General features: G+C 28.1%; 1 protein-coding gene across 1 annotated transcript in view; it reads right to left on the reverse strand.

The window, feature by feature from the left end:
- LOC117178499 (1-phosphatidylinositol 4,5-bisphosphate phosphodiesterase epsilon-1-like) overlaps nt 1-18,788 on the reverse strand; it is a 232,785-nt gene that overhangs the window by 170,131 nt on the left and 43,866 nt on the right. The window contains exon 3 of the mRNA XM_033369925.1: nt 7,280-7,454. Within this exon, the coding sequence (XP_033225816.1) occupies nt 7,280-7,454 (175 nt within the window). The remainder of the gene's footprint in view (nt 1-7,279; nt 7,455-18,788) is intronic.

The raw sequence follows: 18,788 nt of genomic DNA on the forward strand, positions 1-18,788 counted from the left end.
ATAGAGCTCCAAGGAGATTATGTTGAAAAATAAAAAAAAAATGTACCCAAAAAAAATTGTTTTTATACTTCATTCTAAGGACTTATTGAACTACCCTCGTATCATTATACAAAAATATAAGGAACTTAATTCTTTTTAAACCTTCTTGTGCAATTTTGTTGCACAATTTTTTAAAAGTTTATGTTGGTTCACAAAATGTGCTTGCAAATTTGCGTAAGTTTAACAGATATTGAAGAATTTTGAAACGATTTGATAACAAATAAAACTTGTGAAGATTTTTTTTTAATTTTGTAAGATTTCACGGAAATAAATAAATTGTTTTAGGTTCCTAGCAATAATTAAAGTAAATTTTTTTGCCAAAAGTTAGAATTATTTTCCTAATATTCGTGTGAAAATTTTGTATGATTTGTTATTTTGAAAAATGAACTTTAAAAGAAAATTAAAGGAGACTTTTAAACACATTAAATGATTTCCTAAATTGTCGAAAAAGAGTGTTGAAGTTTTTAAAAGCAAAATGTTTCAATTCGCTATGATTTAAAAGTTAAAAAAATGTAAATAATCGAATAAATTCAAGAAATATTTAGTAGAATTGATGAAATTCAAAAATAATTTGAACTTCAGAAGAGTTTCACAACGTAGAATAAACTTATTTAAAAACAGAACAATCTAAAAATTCTTGTAGAAGAAAAAAACAGATGCCCCTGGAAATTGTGTACAATTGTCAGTCTTTAAAAATAAAATTCTAATGATTTTTTAAAAATTACTTTCAGCACATTTCTTCTCAGGTTGCATTCCCGCTTTTAAAAGCAAGAGATCCAATTATTTTCAATAAAAATAAGTAATGAAATAAATTTTGAAAAATTCAGAAAGAAGATTCATCCCTGTATGCTTGAAGATATAATTTGTTTACTTAGAATAAGTTATATGCAATGAAAAAAAATTATTTTAAGTACATATAAAATTAGTTAAATTATTTCTAAAAATTGGAAACACTTAAGAATTGTCGTATTAAAACCCACTTAAAATTTAAGATTTTTGTATTTAATTTTGATTAGATATAATAGATCAATATGTAAAATAAATAAATTCTAATAAAATTCGATAAACGAAGGATTTGAAAGGCGATTTTACATAGTGTTTTACTAACTAATGGAAATATATTTATAATTTTATTTTTGAAATCTATTCCCTAAGCAACATATTAAAACAAAATTTAGAAATATTTAGAAATTTATGATAATTTTTCATTTTTAAAATTAATGTATTCAGAGTATAGTTTTTATATGAAATTTCACGACGGTTTTTGTACCATGTTTGACCCTAGGGCAGAATCAAGGAAAATATTCTAAACGTATGTTCCTTAGTTCCCGAGATATTTCACGAGATATTTCTTCATCAAATAAAATTTGTTACATTACTTTTACAATTATTCATAATTAGAATTATTTTGCAATGGAAATCTAATTGTAAAGTCTAAATTTTGTAATATTGAGATAAGTATCTTAAGACATTAAAGGTTTCGTAAAGTTTTCATATATTAATTTGAAATATATTATTCATATTCATATATATTATTATATATTATTCATATATTAACTTGAAAATGCTTGCTTTTCGGATAGAAAATAATTATTCTTGTTTAAAAATATATTTTTTTTTGGTTCATCATTTAAATTTTTTTTTGAAAAACCGCTATTTTTAGTTAAAAAATCATTTTCTTACACTGAAAATTTAACTGTATCATTTTTAGTTCAATTTTTTTTTTTTTAATTTAACAATTTTGTTGAAAATATATTGTTCTATTTTTGCTTGAAAATTGACATTTCTCAGTTAAAAATTAATCTTTTTTGTAAGAAAATTATTCTTCTTGTGAGAAATTCATATATTTTAATTAAAAATTAATTTCTTCGGTTGAAAATGCATTTTTTGATCAAACTTCTTTTCTTTTGGTATAAAATGGTTGACAGTGAAACCATACAAAATTCTTAACAAATTGTTAAAAGTTTTAGTTATTTTTGAATCGTTTCAAAATTTCTAAATATGTCCTAAACTTATTCAAATTGGAAAGCACATTTTTCTAACCAACATAAACTTTAAACAAAATTGTGCAACAAAATTGCGCGAGAAGGCTAGATAAGAATTAAGTTCTTGTTTTTTTTCTAAAATTATGTATAACATGGTAAAATTGCAAGAATTTTCTACACACTTTTTTACACCCCTTTTAAAAGAAAATCTACTCGTCCTATCGAAAAATGATTAATGATAAATTTATAGACCTTTTTAGGCGAACATCTGTTGTCTGGCAATTTAAGTTCATACCTTGTGTCGTTTTTTCAAACAAATTTAATATTTTTATTTAGAATGTTATTTTTACGACTAAAGCAAAAACTACGTGTCCTATCAAAAATTAAAGCTCTCTTTTGGATGAAGAAGTTTTGTCTCATTTTTTTCGTGGCTTATATCGAAAAGTGATTCAGTATAAATTTGTAGTTCTTTGCAGGGCGCGCAATTTGAGCTTTTTCGTTTTTTTCGTATCTTGCATGGTTTGACCAAAAAATGGAATTTTTGGATTTTTCATTATTTTTGGTACGATCAAATTTGGAATGTTTAACTTTTCGACCAAATTGTTTTTTTGGATTTTAAAAATGCTATAACTCCAGTAATTTTTTATTTTTCGAAAATAGTCACTTTTCGAATTTTCATCCAAAATGGCTGGCAAACGAACTTGACCTTTAGTTTAGGACACTGAACAAGTGTACCAAAGGCCAATCTAATAGATTAATTTTTTCAAAAACTATCGTGTTCACAGACAGACAGACACACAGTCTTACAGGCAGACAGGCACATTTGTAAAAACCTGTTTTTCGGATTCAGGGGGTCTCAAAACGTGGAAATTTGACAAAAACTGGGAGGGGGAGGTAAATTTTACATAAATCTAATAACTTCTCTGATGAGAATGTAAAAATGTTTAGTTGATATTTCAGGCGAAAAAAATTTGAATAAAAAAAAACAGTTAAATCTAACCAAAAAATAAAAAAAAGAATTTTTAACTAAAATAAATTCTTTTCTACTAATAAAGACGAATTTTAAAAAATATATACAACTTTTAACCGAATAGTTAAATTTTATTAAAGAAAGATTAAAAAAAAAAGATTGATCTAATCCGTAAATTGTAATGTGCTAAGTTAGTCAGTTATTTATAATTAATTTTAATCATATATTTAAATTTAGGAATTTAATAAAGAATTTGAATTTAGAAATAATTATAATCGTTTAAAAAATTTCGGTTTGATATATGAGAAACTTTAATCAGATAAAATACTTACTATAATAATGCATAGTTCATATAATTCATTTATTAATAAATCAATAGAAAGATATGGCTATTTTATATGAAATACGTTAAAAATTATTTTAGACTATCTATGTGAAGAGAGGAAAATTATTTAATTTTAATTTAAATTTGACATTTGTATACATTTCAATACCCTGGTTTTTTTGGAAATGAGGGGCAAAAATTTGCTTTTAAACAATATTTTTCAGATTTGATACTCTTAAATACCCTTGTTATTTTTGGAAATTTATAAAAAAATATTTGAATGAGTCACGTAGAAAATTTTTTAATCATAGAGGGTTAATTAGCTCCCGAATTGGGCCCCAAAAGACTGGCTATATGATGAGTGAACAAATTGATTTATTTCTATGTTTATTTTGAATACTGTTACTTTTACACGCCCTTTTTGGAATTAGGCAACAAAATTATTTGGGTTTGATAATTAGAAAATGTTTGGTCATGACGGGGTAGTCAGATCCCGACTAGGGCCCAATAATTTTCTACTTGTGATATTACAAAAATGAAACAAGGGCACTTATCATAAAAAAATATTTCTTACATAAAGCTAGAAAATTGTGAATTTATTAAAAAGTTATTATAATTATCCAAATTTACTATTATTTGTGGGGGTTTTAAACATTTTAAACACAATTTTTGTTCATTTCAAATTTGGGGAGGCGCCCGAAAATTATTATTTATGCATTTCACGGAACTTTGAAGGATTGAAGCCTTTACATTTTTAATCACTTCAAACAGGAAGTCGAACAGAATTAAAGCAGTTGCGGTTAGAGGTACTTGAAACGAAGAATTCCTTGGGGTCATTAAAAATTAAAAATCCTAAAGCCGCCACAAACATGTGTGAATTCGAATGCATTGAATCGTAAATGACTTTTAACTTTGGTAATAATTCCGAAACTCAGGATTGAAAAGACTGATTATATTGCGTTTTATCGTTGATATAGTAAAGACATAAGATTTTTTATTTAGCCATCCAATGTTATTTCGAAAAGCTGATTTAATGTCCCATAAGAAAAAGTTTACTTTTTCTGCTTTACGTATGAGAAGAGAATTTCAAACTAGCAATCAATTTAAAATTTCTCGTTACGCAAAAATATTTAGAGAATTTTTTTTTCAATTCTTAAGCTAGTCGTCACATTGAAATTAAATGCCAAAATAAAATTATCTTGAAAGTTGAAAAGCGTTTGCTTTGATTGAACAATTTAAATTTTAAATGTAATAAAAGGGAATTGAACTTGCATTATTTCTATACAAAATTCTTAAAATTTTAATAATTTGAAATAAAAAAATTTGTGATCAGAAGATCTCAAAATTTAAAAATTCTAAACGAATATTTTGAAGATTTGACAATTCCGTCAGAAAGAAGTTTGCGCTGTATCATTTGTGAATTTTAAAATTTATTTATTACAGATTAAAATTACCAAAAAAGAACCATTTGAAAAACAATAAAACATATATATTTACAGATGAGTGTTTTAATAATTGGATCATTTAAAATTCGAAGGAATTGAAATAGTGTTATATTATTTCAACCTAAAAGCGTTTAAAGTTGAATAATATATATTTCAAAACTCTTAGATTGAAATAATTTGCAATTAGAAGCGATTAAAATTTGACCATTTTTAATTGAAAACGAAATTCCATTTTTCAAGGTAAGACTTTCTGAAATTATTGAATTTTGTATTGTTATTACATTAAAGAAACTATAATTTAACGTTAAAATTGATAAGATCAATTTCTCTGAGATTAAAAAATAAATTCATTCAAAACTGAGACCAAATTTTAGACTTCGGGAATAGTGATATTAGAAATTTTGTATACTCATACCTATTAAAATTAAAGGAATTTATTCAACTACTAAGGTATTCATTTCACATATTTTAAATTCGACCACATTTTCTTATGAGCAACACAAGTTTTAACTTTTCAATTTAAAATCGTTTAATTTTTAACTCTTCATTTATAATTATTATTTATTCCTAAAACTTTTCCAATAAAATGTTTTAAAGTATTAAATAATTCATTTCTTTAAATCTTTAACTAGAATCGGACAATTGTAAGATATTAAATTAAAATTAAAATTGCTTAAAAATGATAGAAAACACGATTGCTATAAATGATTCCAATGCTTAACATTAAACAACTTTAAGCTTTACAATTCGAAATTATTATTTTTTTAACTTAATTTGAAATGTTCAGTGTTTTGAAAGATATCTAAAGAAAAATATTTTTATGATCAAGGCCTTGTTCTAAAATTATCTATTTCTTTAAAGGCTTAATTTAGGAAATTATTGTATTTATTTTTTCAGTTATTCTGAAAGTATTTTATTAAAAAAATTTTTTAAACTTGGGTTTGAAATGTTCAATATTTCTGAAAATCTTGAAATAAAAAACATTTCAATTTTTAAAGCCGGGCTCTAGAATTATCTCTTTTTTAAGGGGTTTGATTTATGAAATGATGGTTTTAATTTTTTATTGTTTTTATCTTATTGTGGAGGCATTTAATCATATTAAATTTAAAACTGATTACAATTAAAACCCAAATAATTCAGAATAATTAAATGTGAAACTATTAAATTTAAAACTGGCTAGCAAGGCTTTGAATATAAAAATTCGCAATTTTTAAAGATATAATAGTAAGATTTTATTTTCCCACAATTATTATTATTATTTAAATTTAAAATTACAACCTTTTTTTTAATATGTAAAAACTTTACTTTGAAGGCAAGAAAAATTAAACTATTTCATACTTGCACGTTATAAACTATAATTGTAAATTGAAATGATAGATTTCAAAATTAATTAATTAAAATTTGAAGCCTTTAAATTAAAAAATTAAAAACTTCGTCTAAAATTAATTTAATCGTTTTTATCTAAAGTGAAAAATTAATAATTTGAAAATCTGAGATAAAATATTTCGATGCTGGGGTAAGAACTTCAACTTGTTCAACTTCAATTGTTAATTAGCAAGTATTCAATAATTACCCAAGAAACACAAAAAGAGAGATAAAATATGATCTACGAAAATCTGAAAGATCACAATATAAAAATTATTCCTTTGTTCCCTTGCGTAACTATTGAACCTGCCCTTACCAGTCATATAAAACTTTTATACCTTTGTCTTTAATAAGAATTTTCATAATTTTCGAAGTCTGAAAAAGAATAGATAATAACCTTATATATTCCACTGCGCGAAAAAGCTTTTAAGCGCTAATTTTCAATTCGAACATTCAAATTGGAGATGTGGGTATTCATCTGGACATTTTCGAATGTCTGATATATGCTAGTTTAATATGAAGAAGAAAAAGTGGTATGACCTTCCTGTAATTCTAAAGTGTATTAGTATACTGAGTCATACAATTTGTCGCATATTTTTTAACAAACGAGGTCTGCTCGGAAGTTATCAGACTTTGTAGCGTACCCTGATTAAGAGTTAATTCTGGTCAATGGTGATATCATCTTCAATTTATTCCCCTTTGGAAGCCACAAGTTTCTTCCATCGATCCTCTCAGTTTTTGTTGTATTTCACCAGAAATTGCTGAATAAGCTGCCGAATCGACATTATTTACAGGGGTTCCCCCTGAATGTTAAATACTCGTTTTTGACAGCAGCTCAAATAGGTATAAAATTAGAGCTCAAGGTTGGATATTCTCCCACTAACAAAAGCACTCTTTAAAGCCACCTTTCGTAATAGCTAACATCTGCTTTATCGCATTCTGTTTTATTATCTCTACATCTTGAAATCGTCGTTCTTTAGAGGATGCTTTTTAGAAACTTGCAATCTTGTCTGGACTGGGAAAATGTGTGAGACCGTGTTTTGCCAGACATTTCTGAGTGAGCTGATAAGCTGCCACCTTTCACAGAGGTTCCCCCTAATTACTAAAGAATATATGGGTGACTTACCTTAGAGCAGACGAAAGATGAAGCTTCCCGTAATTCCCGCAGGAAGGCTCCGAAGAATGGCACAACCGGGCATTCTGGCATCGCCAGAGCTCGGGCCAAAGCGCGCTCATATTCAGAGGACAGTAGTGCGGAAGAGAGGTATTCCAAGACCGGAAGAGGCTCGTTCACGCTCTGCCAGAAAGGCTTCAATTTGTTAGATCTGCAACAAAAATGAATTATAAAATTAAATTTTTTTCTTGAAAAAAAGACCTTTCTTTTTTCGCTCCACTGGGGATCGAACCAACTAACAATTATGATTTTCGGTCAGATGCTTTTCCATTAAGCTATTAGAGAGATCAGAATAAGAACCTTATTTCAAGAAAATAACTCTAATTATTAGCTAGGTGTTAATAGTAATAATTATTTTTAATGAATCTGTCTTTTCATCAGCGAATCAGTTCGATTTCCAGTGGAGCGGAAAGAGGAAGATGTTTTTTCAAGAAAAAATATGATCTTAAATCTGAAAACAAAATTTTTTCATCTAGTCTGATTAAGACGTTAAGCCCTTTCTGTTATTGAAGATTCTTAACTTGATTGATATTGTGGATTTTCTGCCTGCGTGATTTTGGAGAGTTATCTACTGTCGGTAAAGTATTATTCGCTGACGATATAACAGATTCATTTTAAAGAATGTGGTAACATTTAGCAAACAATGTAACTTCCGAAATCGAGATATTCCAGTTCACAATTTCATGATTAAGCATTGTGAAATTCAGAAACTATGTGCTCTTATCCCAACATTGGCCTAAATGTAATGTTAAATTTGAACATTTTTGTGATTTTTGCAAAAGATGAACCTGCTATGGTACAGTTCAATACTAATTAATTAGTTTAAAAAGCACTTTCCGATCTCACTCATTAGCCTATTTCCCCCCTTTTTCTTTTTTAAAAGAAATCTTCTTTTTCTCCTTTTTCTGGTTTTTTGCTAAAACTTGAACGAAATTAGTACAAACCATTAGGAAGATCCAACTATTTTAGGTTGAAAAGTCTACAATTATATTTAGGGTTTGTCCTTCATCTCGCTTGGTTAAACGTTCTACTATGTGGTTGGGAATTTATTTCTTTTCTTCACAATAAAAATATTTTGTCAATAAGTCACTTGTTTCGTTAAAAATATAACTGCATGGTTGAAAATTGTACTACTTTGATCAAAATTATTTTTTGTTGTTGTTGAAGATTTTTCTGGTTACAAATTTAACTATGATATTTTTGGAAAAATTAAATTTCTCTGTTAAAAAGGTTTTTTGGTTATAATTGCAGCGAGTCAGTTTAAAAATCAATTTGGTTTGGTTTAGGATTCGACTATATAATTAAAAAATCTTCTTTTTTGGTTGAATTGAATTTCTTTATGAAATGAAAATCTTTTTTGGTAGAAGCATTTACTATTAACTGTTTTGTTGAGAATTCACTTTCATTGGTTAAAAATGCAACTGTTTGTTGAAACTTAAGCTACTTTTTTAAAAATTTATATTTTTTGATTGAATAACTTTTTTGTTGAAAAATTTAATTGCTGGGTTGGAAATTCAACTGCTTTAAAAATAATAATTCGCCTTTTTCTTTTGAAAATTCAACAACTTGGTTAGAAATTGATGTGTTTGATTAAAAATTCATCTTTTTAGTAGAACATTAATCTTCCTGTGTCAAAAATTCATTTTTCTCGTTAAAAATACAACTGTTTGGTTCGATATTAATCCTGTGCGATTGAAGTAAATTTTTGTTAATTCTTTTTTTTTTTGCTAAAAATAATTTTTCATCTTCTTGATTAAAGTTCAGCGACTTTGTTAAAAATTAATTTTTGTTATTGTTGCAGAATTATCATTTAAGTTGAAAAATCATATTTATGCGTTGAAAATTGAACTGTTATGTGGAAATTTTTATCTGTTTGGCTTGCAAATTCAACAATTTGGTTGAAAATGAAGTTTTTGGGGGAAAATTCATATTTCTGGTTGGAAATTCAAATATCAGATTAAAAATGAAACTATTCTTATATAAATTTAACAACTTCAAAGAAAATGAAGCTATATTATCAGAAATTTAATTTTTCTTGTGCAAAATTTAGCTGCTTTGTAGATAATTCACCTTTTTCTTTTAAAAATTCAACAAGTTTAATGAAAATTGATGTATTTGTTTGAAAATTTATCTTTCTGGTAAAAATTGGACTATTTGGTTAGAAACCAATCTTTTTCGATTTAATTTTATTGAAGATTTACCTCTTTGATTGAAAATTTTATTTTATTGTGAAAATATCGTTTTTTTCTTTGTATTAAAAAATACATTTTTATTCAGAGATGTAACATTTTCATTTTTGGTTTGAAATTTGTACTTTACAAGTTAAATATTTATTAGAAATTTAATATTAATCTTCTTTGTTAAAAAAAAAAATTTCTTGAGATTGAACTATTTTGATAAAAATTCCTTTTTGTATTCATTTAATTTAACAGGTTAAAACCTTTTTTTTTTGTTGCGATACCACAATTTAAGTGAAAATGCATCTTTTTTGTTCAAAGTTCAAATACTTCAATGACGTCGTCTTTTTTTGTTCAAAAATTCATCTTTTATGGCAAAAAAATCAACTTTCTTTGTTGCAAAGAAACTTATTTGTTAAAAATTGTATTGACTCCAAAAAAATAGTCTTTTTAGCTCGAAAATTTATTTATTTGGTGAAAAGTTCAACTATTTTGTCAGAAATTTGTGTGATTGCTGAAAAATTAAATTTTTAGGTTTATAAATTAATTTTTTTGGTAGAAAATCTTGAAATATACAAAATTTTTAATGTTTCATATTAAATGCAACCTGGTTTTCATAATAATTTTATTTAAAAGTTTTGACTCTTTTATTATTCTCTCATTTTTGTTATAAATCACGCTGTTTCTGCTGTATTGAGAGAGTTTTGTGCTACATTACTTTTAAAAATTATCGCACAAAAGTGCATACATTCTGTGAAGAAATTTATAGTAAAATGAGGTTCTAACGTAGGTGACTTTTCGCAAGGTCTGGTTAAAAAGTAGGTGGAAATATACCTCAGTACAGCAAAATATGCAAAGCAGCCTAATGCTTTACAGCCCAATATTCAGAAACTAATATACATTCGACACGTATCAAGAATATATAATGCGCACAGCAATAGCTTCCTCGTAATCGATATTCCATTTATATTGCGTGCTGCGTAGGCAGAGAATGTCCCCATTCAGAAAAAAATATGGATCCAACGTGGAAAGGGCATTTCTAACCTTTCACAAATCAAAAGCAAAGCGAAATGGAAATTGGATTTCCGCACTAAACACGTCACATTCTTGTAATGCTTCTTCGAGTGCTTGCAAACTTGGCGCATTATTCAACCCGGATACCGAGCATAAATTCAGGAACATCTCTTATTTGAATTTTATCCCAAATTAAGGATACCAGAATTTATAGTTTTCGGCAGGAATTATTAACCGTCAATATAATAATATAATATTTTAAGATTGATAAAGTCAAATCGATTTGAAGTCAAGGGATTAATTGCTCGAATTTTTGGTATAAACTAGATTGTAATTTTGCAATAATTAATTGGATTGAAAAAGATTGCATATATGAGACTGAAGAATATTATATGAGATTGCAAAAGATTCCATGGATTATAGGTAAATAATCATCGAGGGTCCCTCCTTCTGGCGCTCAAGCTATAAAGCCTGCACCTGTATTATTTTTTGCACCGATTTTTTCAGATCTCGGTGCATTTTATTGTTTTCTATCTTTTGACAAAATATATTTTAGGTGCAAAGCATACCCCATTGCACAATGAATGACGCGAACCTCTTTGCAGAGCAAAATGAGCCTCATCCACTCAGCGATCCGGCAGCCTCCTCCCCACTATCTCCACGGTCTAGCTAGGGGGGAGGCTGTCGGATCACTGGGTGGGTGAGGCTCATTTGGCTGTACAAATAGACCCGCGTCATTAATATTGTGCAGCGGGAAACAACGAAATGCACCGACATGTGAAAAACTCGGTGAAGAGGGCAGATTCGATGTAATACCTTTAGAATAAACACGGATGAGGCACAATATTCTTCCGTGAGAAGGCATACGACCAAGTTAGGATGAAGGGGGCGGTCCTTCTGAGTAAACTTTGCACAGAAAAAATATTTGAATTCCCTTGATATTTTTAAAATCGTTTAAAATTGAATTCCAATCCATAAAAAGATTTGGGAATCTCTGAAAATTTTTTGATACCTTTGGAAATGTCTTTTAATTCATTAAAATATTTGAAATATGTTAAAATCTTTTAAAACCCCTTGAAATTTGTTAGAGCTTTATACAGGGTGGACACGCTGGGGCTTACATACATTGAGAGTTAAATGCTACCCGACTTGCACAACAGCAGGGAAGAAGCCATTATACAGGGGTATTTTCATATTTCGTGCCTTTAAAGTTTCATTCGGATCGGCTATTCGGTCAAGTCAGTGCATCTTCGGATCAAGTTTATGATCGTTTCCATGGTTACGTTCGAAACTTCAAACGGATATAAGTGTCAAAACAATATAGGTTATGTTATATAGTAATTAAAGATAATAAAAGTGTTTAATTAATAATGAAATAAGACATGTGAAATAAGAAGTAAACTTCATTTTTTCTGTGTTAATAACATTATAGAATGGCTGCTGAGTGACAAATACTATAAAATAGTAATAATATTGTGCGCTTCCAGTGGGCGAAGAGTGAATGGTGTTTAACGCTTATTTTTACTGCATAAAAAAGGTATGTTATGCATAGACAGGATATGTTTCAAATAAAGTGAATCAAATATTACATGCGTAAACTTTAAATTCACATTGCCTACATTTTCTGACAGCGATTAGGGCAAACAGGTGAATCTGGAAATAACCGTTTGAAGTTTCGAAAGCAACCATGGAAACTATCATAAACTAAATCCGAAGATGCACGGACTTGGCCAAATGACCGATCCGAATGCAACTTTAAAGGCGCGAAATATGAAAATGTCCCTGTATAATGGCTTCTTCTCTGCTGTTGTGCTATTCGGGTAGCATTCAACTCGCCATGTATGTAAGCCCCAGCGTGTCCACCCTGTATAACAAAGAACAGTTCTTTTAGTTTAAAGAAATTTCTTGTGTAGCAAAGAAAATTCTTTTACTTCGAAAAAATATCTTTGCCTGAAAGAATGTGTTATTTGGGGGTCAAATGAACATTTTTCATATATTCAAAAGGATTGTCTTTATTTGATTTTTAGTTAAATGAAAGAGATTAAAAAAAAAAGTATTCTTATAAATACAAATATTTTGCTGGGTAAAATTAAAAACTTAAAAATTCCTTGCAACGTGAAAAAGTATCGTATTAGGGTTCCATAAAATTATAATTATTTCGGAAAATGTTTCAAAAGTTTCTTTTATACAGAGCTTTTAAATTTTCTTAAATTTTAAATTTGTTCACATACCTGGCAATCAAGAAATTGTTCCTAATTTTTTTCGGATTTTAATGCACAAGGGTAAAAGTTTCCAGGATTTAGGAATCTGAATTGAAAATACAGGACATTTTAAAATTATTATTTGATTTTGATATTTGATGGAATTATCGTTATGAGATTCCATGCCTAAATTGCGTAAGAACTTTTGAGGGGAGAGCGATAATTCTAAAATCTGTCACATTATATAAATCAGGGGGATGGGGGTAAATCGATACTGTTATGTAATATTTTAAACAAATATACGTAATAGCAAATCCATGTATCCAAAAGTATAGTATATAACAATAAAGTTTCGTCATTTCGCTATAAAATATTTCAATCATTTTATAAAAACTTCATATTCGTATAGATAGATTAGTTTTTTCATTTTTGTCCATAATTCTGTGGAAAAGATGTCCAAAATAACAACGTTTTTTCACCATTTTTGAATTTATACTAACCGGAAAATTATTCAATATTTTTTTTAATTTATCGGGGTGATATGAGATATTTGAAATCTTTTAATAAATTTCAGAAGATATCCAAGATTTCCAAATATTTCAAAGAATTTTGAAGCAATGTCAACATATTTAAGTAATTTTAAAGGATTTTAAAGGCCCTAAATAAGGTATTTTAATGTGTTTTTCAAGATCTCAATAAATTTCATAGATGTCATTTCAAGAAATTTTTAAGGAATTTACAATATTTCAGTGATATTTCAAAGAATTTATTCACAAAAATTGAAAGATTTATTTCTTTTTAAAATAAATTAAAACAGTCCAGAAACCTATTATAGAATTACCAGCGCATTACGCCGCCGGGCCGACGTAAAATTTTACGCCCGACGCATGAAACCTTACGCCCGGTACATGAAACTTTATGCCCACTACATTAAACTTTACGCTCACTATACATACACTGCAAGAAGCAAATGAAAATATGGAAAAAATTATATTTATCTTTTAAAAAATTGCATCACTGGACCAACATTCTTTATCTGCTAACCATGCGTGTTTTCAAGGTTAAAAATCCGTAAAGTTAAAATCCATACAATAGCGTTAAGGGACCATGACAGGAGCTTAACATATATATTAGATTACTGGAATTTTTCCAGGCACACAAGAGCCTTAAGGCTTATTCACACGCTATTATGCAAGTTTCCAAGTGTAACTGTTTTTTTTTTTTTAATATAAAAAAGTGCGCTTATAGCCCCGGTCTCCCCTTGTTCATGTACGACTCCTAATTATGATCTCTTCTGATAAAACAGCTTATAAAAAGATCTTTGTTGTTATCTGAAATCAGCATGTTTCAGCGAAAATGTGCTCTAATTGTAACGCAAGTGGAAAATGAAGTTCTGAGCACTCAGCAACGTAAAGTTCATTTTCCGATTTCATGCTTCAATTTCCCTTAGATGCACCTTATGCAGAGTGTTTTTCACTAACACATACCTAATCTTAGACCTAGTTCACGAGTTTGACTTTGAAGAAAGCTGAAAGAAAATGCTGTGAACGCGACCTTTATTTTCTCGTCCACGAGCCCAGGATGCAACTTTTATGGTCGGCAGTAAAAAGCACTTTATTTTCACTGTTCGTTTTTGAAGAAGTAGGATATCGGGTATAGGTTTGGGATCTATCCAGCATTTATGGCTTAGTTCGAACCTAATGCAATCCATGATCTCGGTTGATCAGGCTTGAAAATATATTATAGACACATCTTATCTCTGATAAAACAGAGGTCAGGAGTGAGTGGTTCTTAAATCAAAGATTATCAAACCTTTTTAGGTTTTTTGCAGTTGATAGTTTCAAACAAAAAATACGTATTTTTAACCCGAAAAGATTAACTTTCAGCAAGAAAGATAATTGTAAATCAGAAAGATGAATTTTCAACAAAATCGTAGGATTTTCACCAACAATCATTTATTTTTAACCAAACAGTTTTCAAGACAACAGTTGAATTTTCATCTAAAATAAATCATTTTTCAAACAAAAATAGAACCGTTAAATTTCCAGTTTAAAAATTAATTTTCATTAAAAAAAAGAGAAACTTATTTTCAATCAATCGAATTTAACTAAAAACACGAATTTTTAACAATATATTTGAATAGACAACCAAAAAGATAAATTAGCAAGAAAGGAGATTGATATTCTACCATAAGATATGAATTCTGAACTTATAGAAGATAAATTTTTAACAACAAAAATAGTAGTTAAGTTTTGAACAACAACAAAATCCAACTTGTTAATTTAAAGAAAAAGAGATGTTTTTAACAAAATACATAAATTTTCAAATACAATAGTTCAGTTTTTAAACTAAAAAAATAATGTTTTGACCAAAAATGAAAGCGTAAAACTTTAGGTTTAAAAAATGAATGTTCATTAACAAAAGACAAGAAATTTTCAACTAGTTGGGTTCAACGGAAATAAAACGATTTTCTAACAAAATGTTTAAATCCTCAATCAAAAGAATAAATAATCAACAATAAAGATTAATTTCATGCCTAAGAAAAAGCTGTAAACAAAATAGTGAAGCGTCCGACCAAAATGATGAATTTTCAACTCAAATGATAAATTTTTAATTGAAAAAGTTTAATTCTCAACGAAAAAGGTGAGTTCGAAAAGAAGATTAATTTTCTACCAAAAAAGACCAATTTTCAGTAAAATACATAACTTTTCAATAAAATTATGAATGTTTAATCAGAATGGTTCGATTTTTGACCAAAAAGATTACATTTGAACAATAAAGTTAATTTTCGATCGAGAGAGATGCGTTTTTAACCAAATTATTAAATTTTGAAGAACAAACCATTCATCTTTGATCAAACAGTAGAAATTTTAATAACAAAAATTCCAAAAAGATAATTTTCAACTATGTACTTTTTCACACAAAAAACTACTATTCTATCAAAAGACGAATTTTCTACAGCAAACATGAAGTTTGAGCATGGTAGTTAAATTTTCAAGTGAAAAACGTCAATTTTTAGGCAAAAATGGGGAAATGAAATTTTCAGTAAAGAAAATTAATTTACATAAAGATACGAATTTTCAACCAATTGAATATAAAGAAAAGAGAAAAATGAAATGCCTAAAAAAATATATGAATATTGAATTGTCTATAAAAGAAACTAACTTTCCATCCCAAAAGACTTCTAAAACACAAATGTTAATTAAAAAATGAAGTAAAATTTTCAACCAAAAAAATTAATTTTTAATCACAAAGATAAATTGTCCATCAGAAAATACAAATTTCCAACAAAGATCAACAAAATGTTTAAGTTTTGAAGCAAAAAGATAAACTTAAAAACAAGAAAATTAATTTTCTACGAAAACGGACAAGTTTACAACAAAAATAGAGGAACTTTCAACAGAAAAAAATTCAACAAAGTGGTTAAGCTTTCAAGCAAAAAGATGTAGTTTCAACTAAAAGATGGATTTTCAACCAAAAGATGAATTTTTAATAAAATGATGAATCTTCAACTTAAATACAGTGAAACTCTTCAATAGCCCTCCCTTCTATAGCCCTTCCGAGAATCGACGCCGTGGCGTATGTTGGAGTAATAGGTGCTGCGCGGGATGCGCGAGATCTTTATCTGTCACTCAGGCGAGCAGTCAGGCGTATACAATCAAAAGTGGAGCAGACTATAATGAGTTAGTTGCCACCAACCGTCAGCCCCAAAATCGGCGCTATAGAACAGTTTCATTTTAGTTTAATTAAAAAAAAAAAAAAATGCAAATAAAATTATGATTCTTTAACTGAAATACTTCAATTAAAAAATGAAAATATTAATTTTCAAGCAAGAAGCTTAATTTTCTACAAAAAAATCAAACTTCTCAGAAGAAAATATGAATTTCCAATCAAGGAGATTAAATTTGTACCATAAAGACAAAGTTAAAATAAACCCCTGGCGGACCGAAGGAACCAAATAGAGCCTCTGCAAAGTACCCGTTAAGACCCCATTCGGTTCCTTTTTTTAAAAACTCGAAAAACAACAAAATCAACTTTTAAATTGTTGAAATTCGGATTCTACGTTAAAATTCCTTATTGAAGGCCACGGAATAATCGCAATAGCTTTGTTTTCAAACGCATCGCCTGTAAGTAGCAGTCAACAGGCGTTATACGTCTTGTATTTTTTTTAACTTTTTACCGTTGCAAAAAAACTATTGCGATTATTCCGTGACTTTCTATAGGGAACTTTAACGTAGAATCTGAATTTCATCTATTTGAAAGTTGATTTTGCTGTTTTTTCGAGTTTTTTTAAAAAGTAACCGAATGGCGACCCAGTGGGGTCTTTACGGGTACTTTATAGAGGCTCCATTCGGTTCCTTCGGTCCGCCAGGGAATACAAGACTTTCCGAAGAAAGAGACAAATTGTTACACCAAAAGAACGAATATGCCAATAACAGTTAAATTTTACGCAAAAAGATGACTTTAATAAAATAGTTGAATTTTTAACGGAACAGATGTATTTTCAGTACAAAAAAAAATAATTTTTAACCCAAATAGTGGAATTTTAAAACAAGAAATATTAAAATTCAACCAAAGAAATATGTATTTTAACAAAATTTGAACAAATTCTAAACATTTTCAACAAAAAAGTTAAGTTTCTACCAAGCATATATATTTTCAAGTAAATAATTGAATTTGCAGCAAAAAAGTTGAAGTTTCCAAAAAATAACTCACTATTCAAAAAGACGATATTTTAACAAAATAAAAGAATTTTCAACAAAACTAATGCACTTGTTACCAACAAAGATAAAATTTTCAGCGGACGAGATGAACTTAGAAACCCAAGAAGTAGAATATTCTACAAAACAATTGAATTTTCAACACCAAATTATTGTATAAACTTAACATTGAACCAAAAATAGTTGGTATTTCTTATTAAGTTCCATTAATTTAGTTTGCATTTTATCCAAAGAAATGGGAAAAGGAAAAGTTTCTTGAAAACAGTCGAAAAAATAGGAATTCTTCAAAATAGAGGAAAACGGGAAAGATTGTGAAATCTGCGTTTGCAAACATATTTTCTAATATTTCTTGTTTTTAATTGTCTTCTCGATATTTCTAAAGGTCTCTCAGAAGAAATTTAAAATAAAATAAAGTTTTTTATTACTCCAGAAATGATGAAATAGGATTTAAAAATCTATTTACATTGTTCTCGGATAAGTAATTCAGGATCTGGAGAGTAACTACTTTATAAGAACCCTGGTAGTATTTTTCTTGAATTTCCCTTTAATGAGAAAAATGAGGAACAGTAGTAAATTGAGTGTAGACAAGTAGACAAGCCACATAAGAAAAGTTTCGAGATTTCCTGTGTAAGAAAATGAACGCTTCCGGTGACAAAAGTAAGAAAAGTTTCAGATAGCTATCCTGTTCCTTTTCTTATCTTCTACTGTTCTTTGTGTGAATGAAAATGAATTTTCTCTTATATCTCAGACACCCAACAAATGTCTTCAGACAAGTTTTATGACTTATCCTTCTATATTCCTTTATGGTGACTTTTTACATTTTGTGAACTGTCGCTTGTACTCTCCTTCTTGTAAAAGTCGCCTTATAACTGTTTCTCATAATAAATTACATTTGAATTTTTTTAAACATAAAAATAAATTTTTTTATTTCTAGTATGATTTTTTTATTTCTAGTATGATTAATATCCTTGTCTAATAAAAAAAACCCCCGCATGTAGAATTCCAACAAAAAACGCTTGTGTGGTGGTTCCATAAGGGGCTGCCCATAACCTACGTAAAGCTAAAACAGCAAATATTTTTAAAGGCAATTAAATTTTCAACAAAAAAAGTTGAATTTCAATCAAGAAATATGACTTCTCTACCATAACAGATACATTTTTAACAAAATAGTTGAATTTTAGACGAAATAGTTAACTTTGAAAAATTAGTCGAGTCTTCAATCTATAAAGTTGAATTTTTAAATCAAAATGACATTTCAATTAAATTCAAGAATTTTTAACTAAATAGCTGAATTTTAAAACAAAGATTAATTTTCAAATGGTCAAATTCAACAAGAAAAGGCAACATTTTTCAAGAAAATAGTACAACACTT

This window comes from Belonocnema kinseyi, chromosome 8 (assembly GCF_010883055.1).
Source record: "Belonocnema kinseyi isolate 2016_QV_RU_SX_M_011 chromosome 8, B_treatae_v1, whole genome shotgun sequence".
In the NCBI taxonomy this organism is placed as follows: Eukaryota; Metazoa; Arthropoda; class Insecta; order Hymenoptera; family Cynipidae; genus Belonocnema; species Belonocnema kinseyi.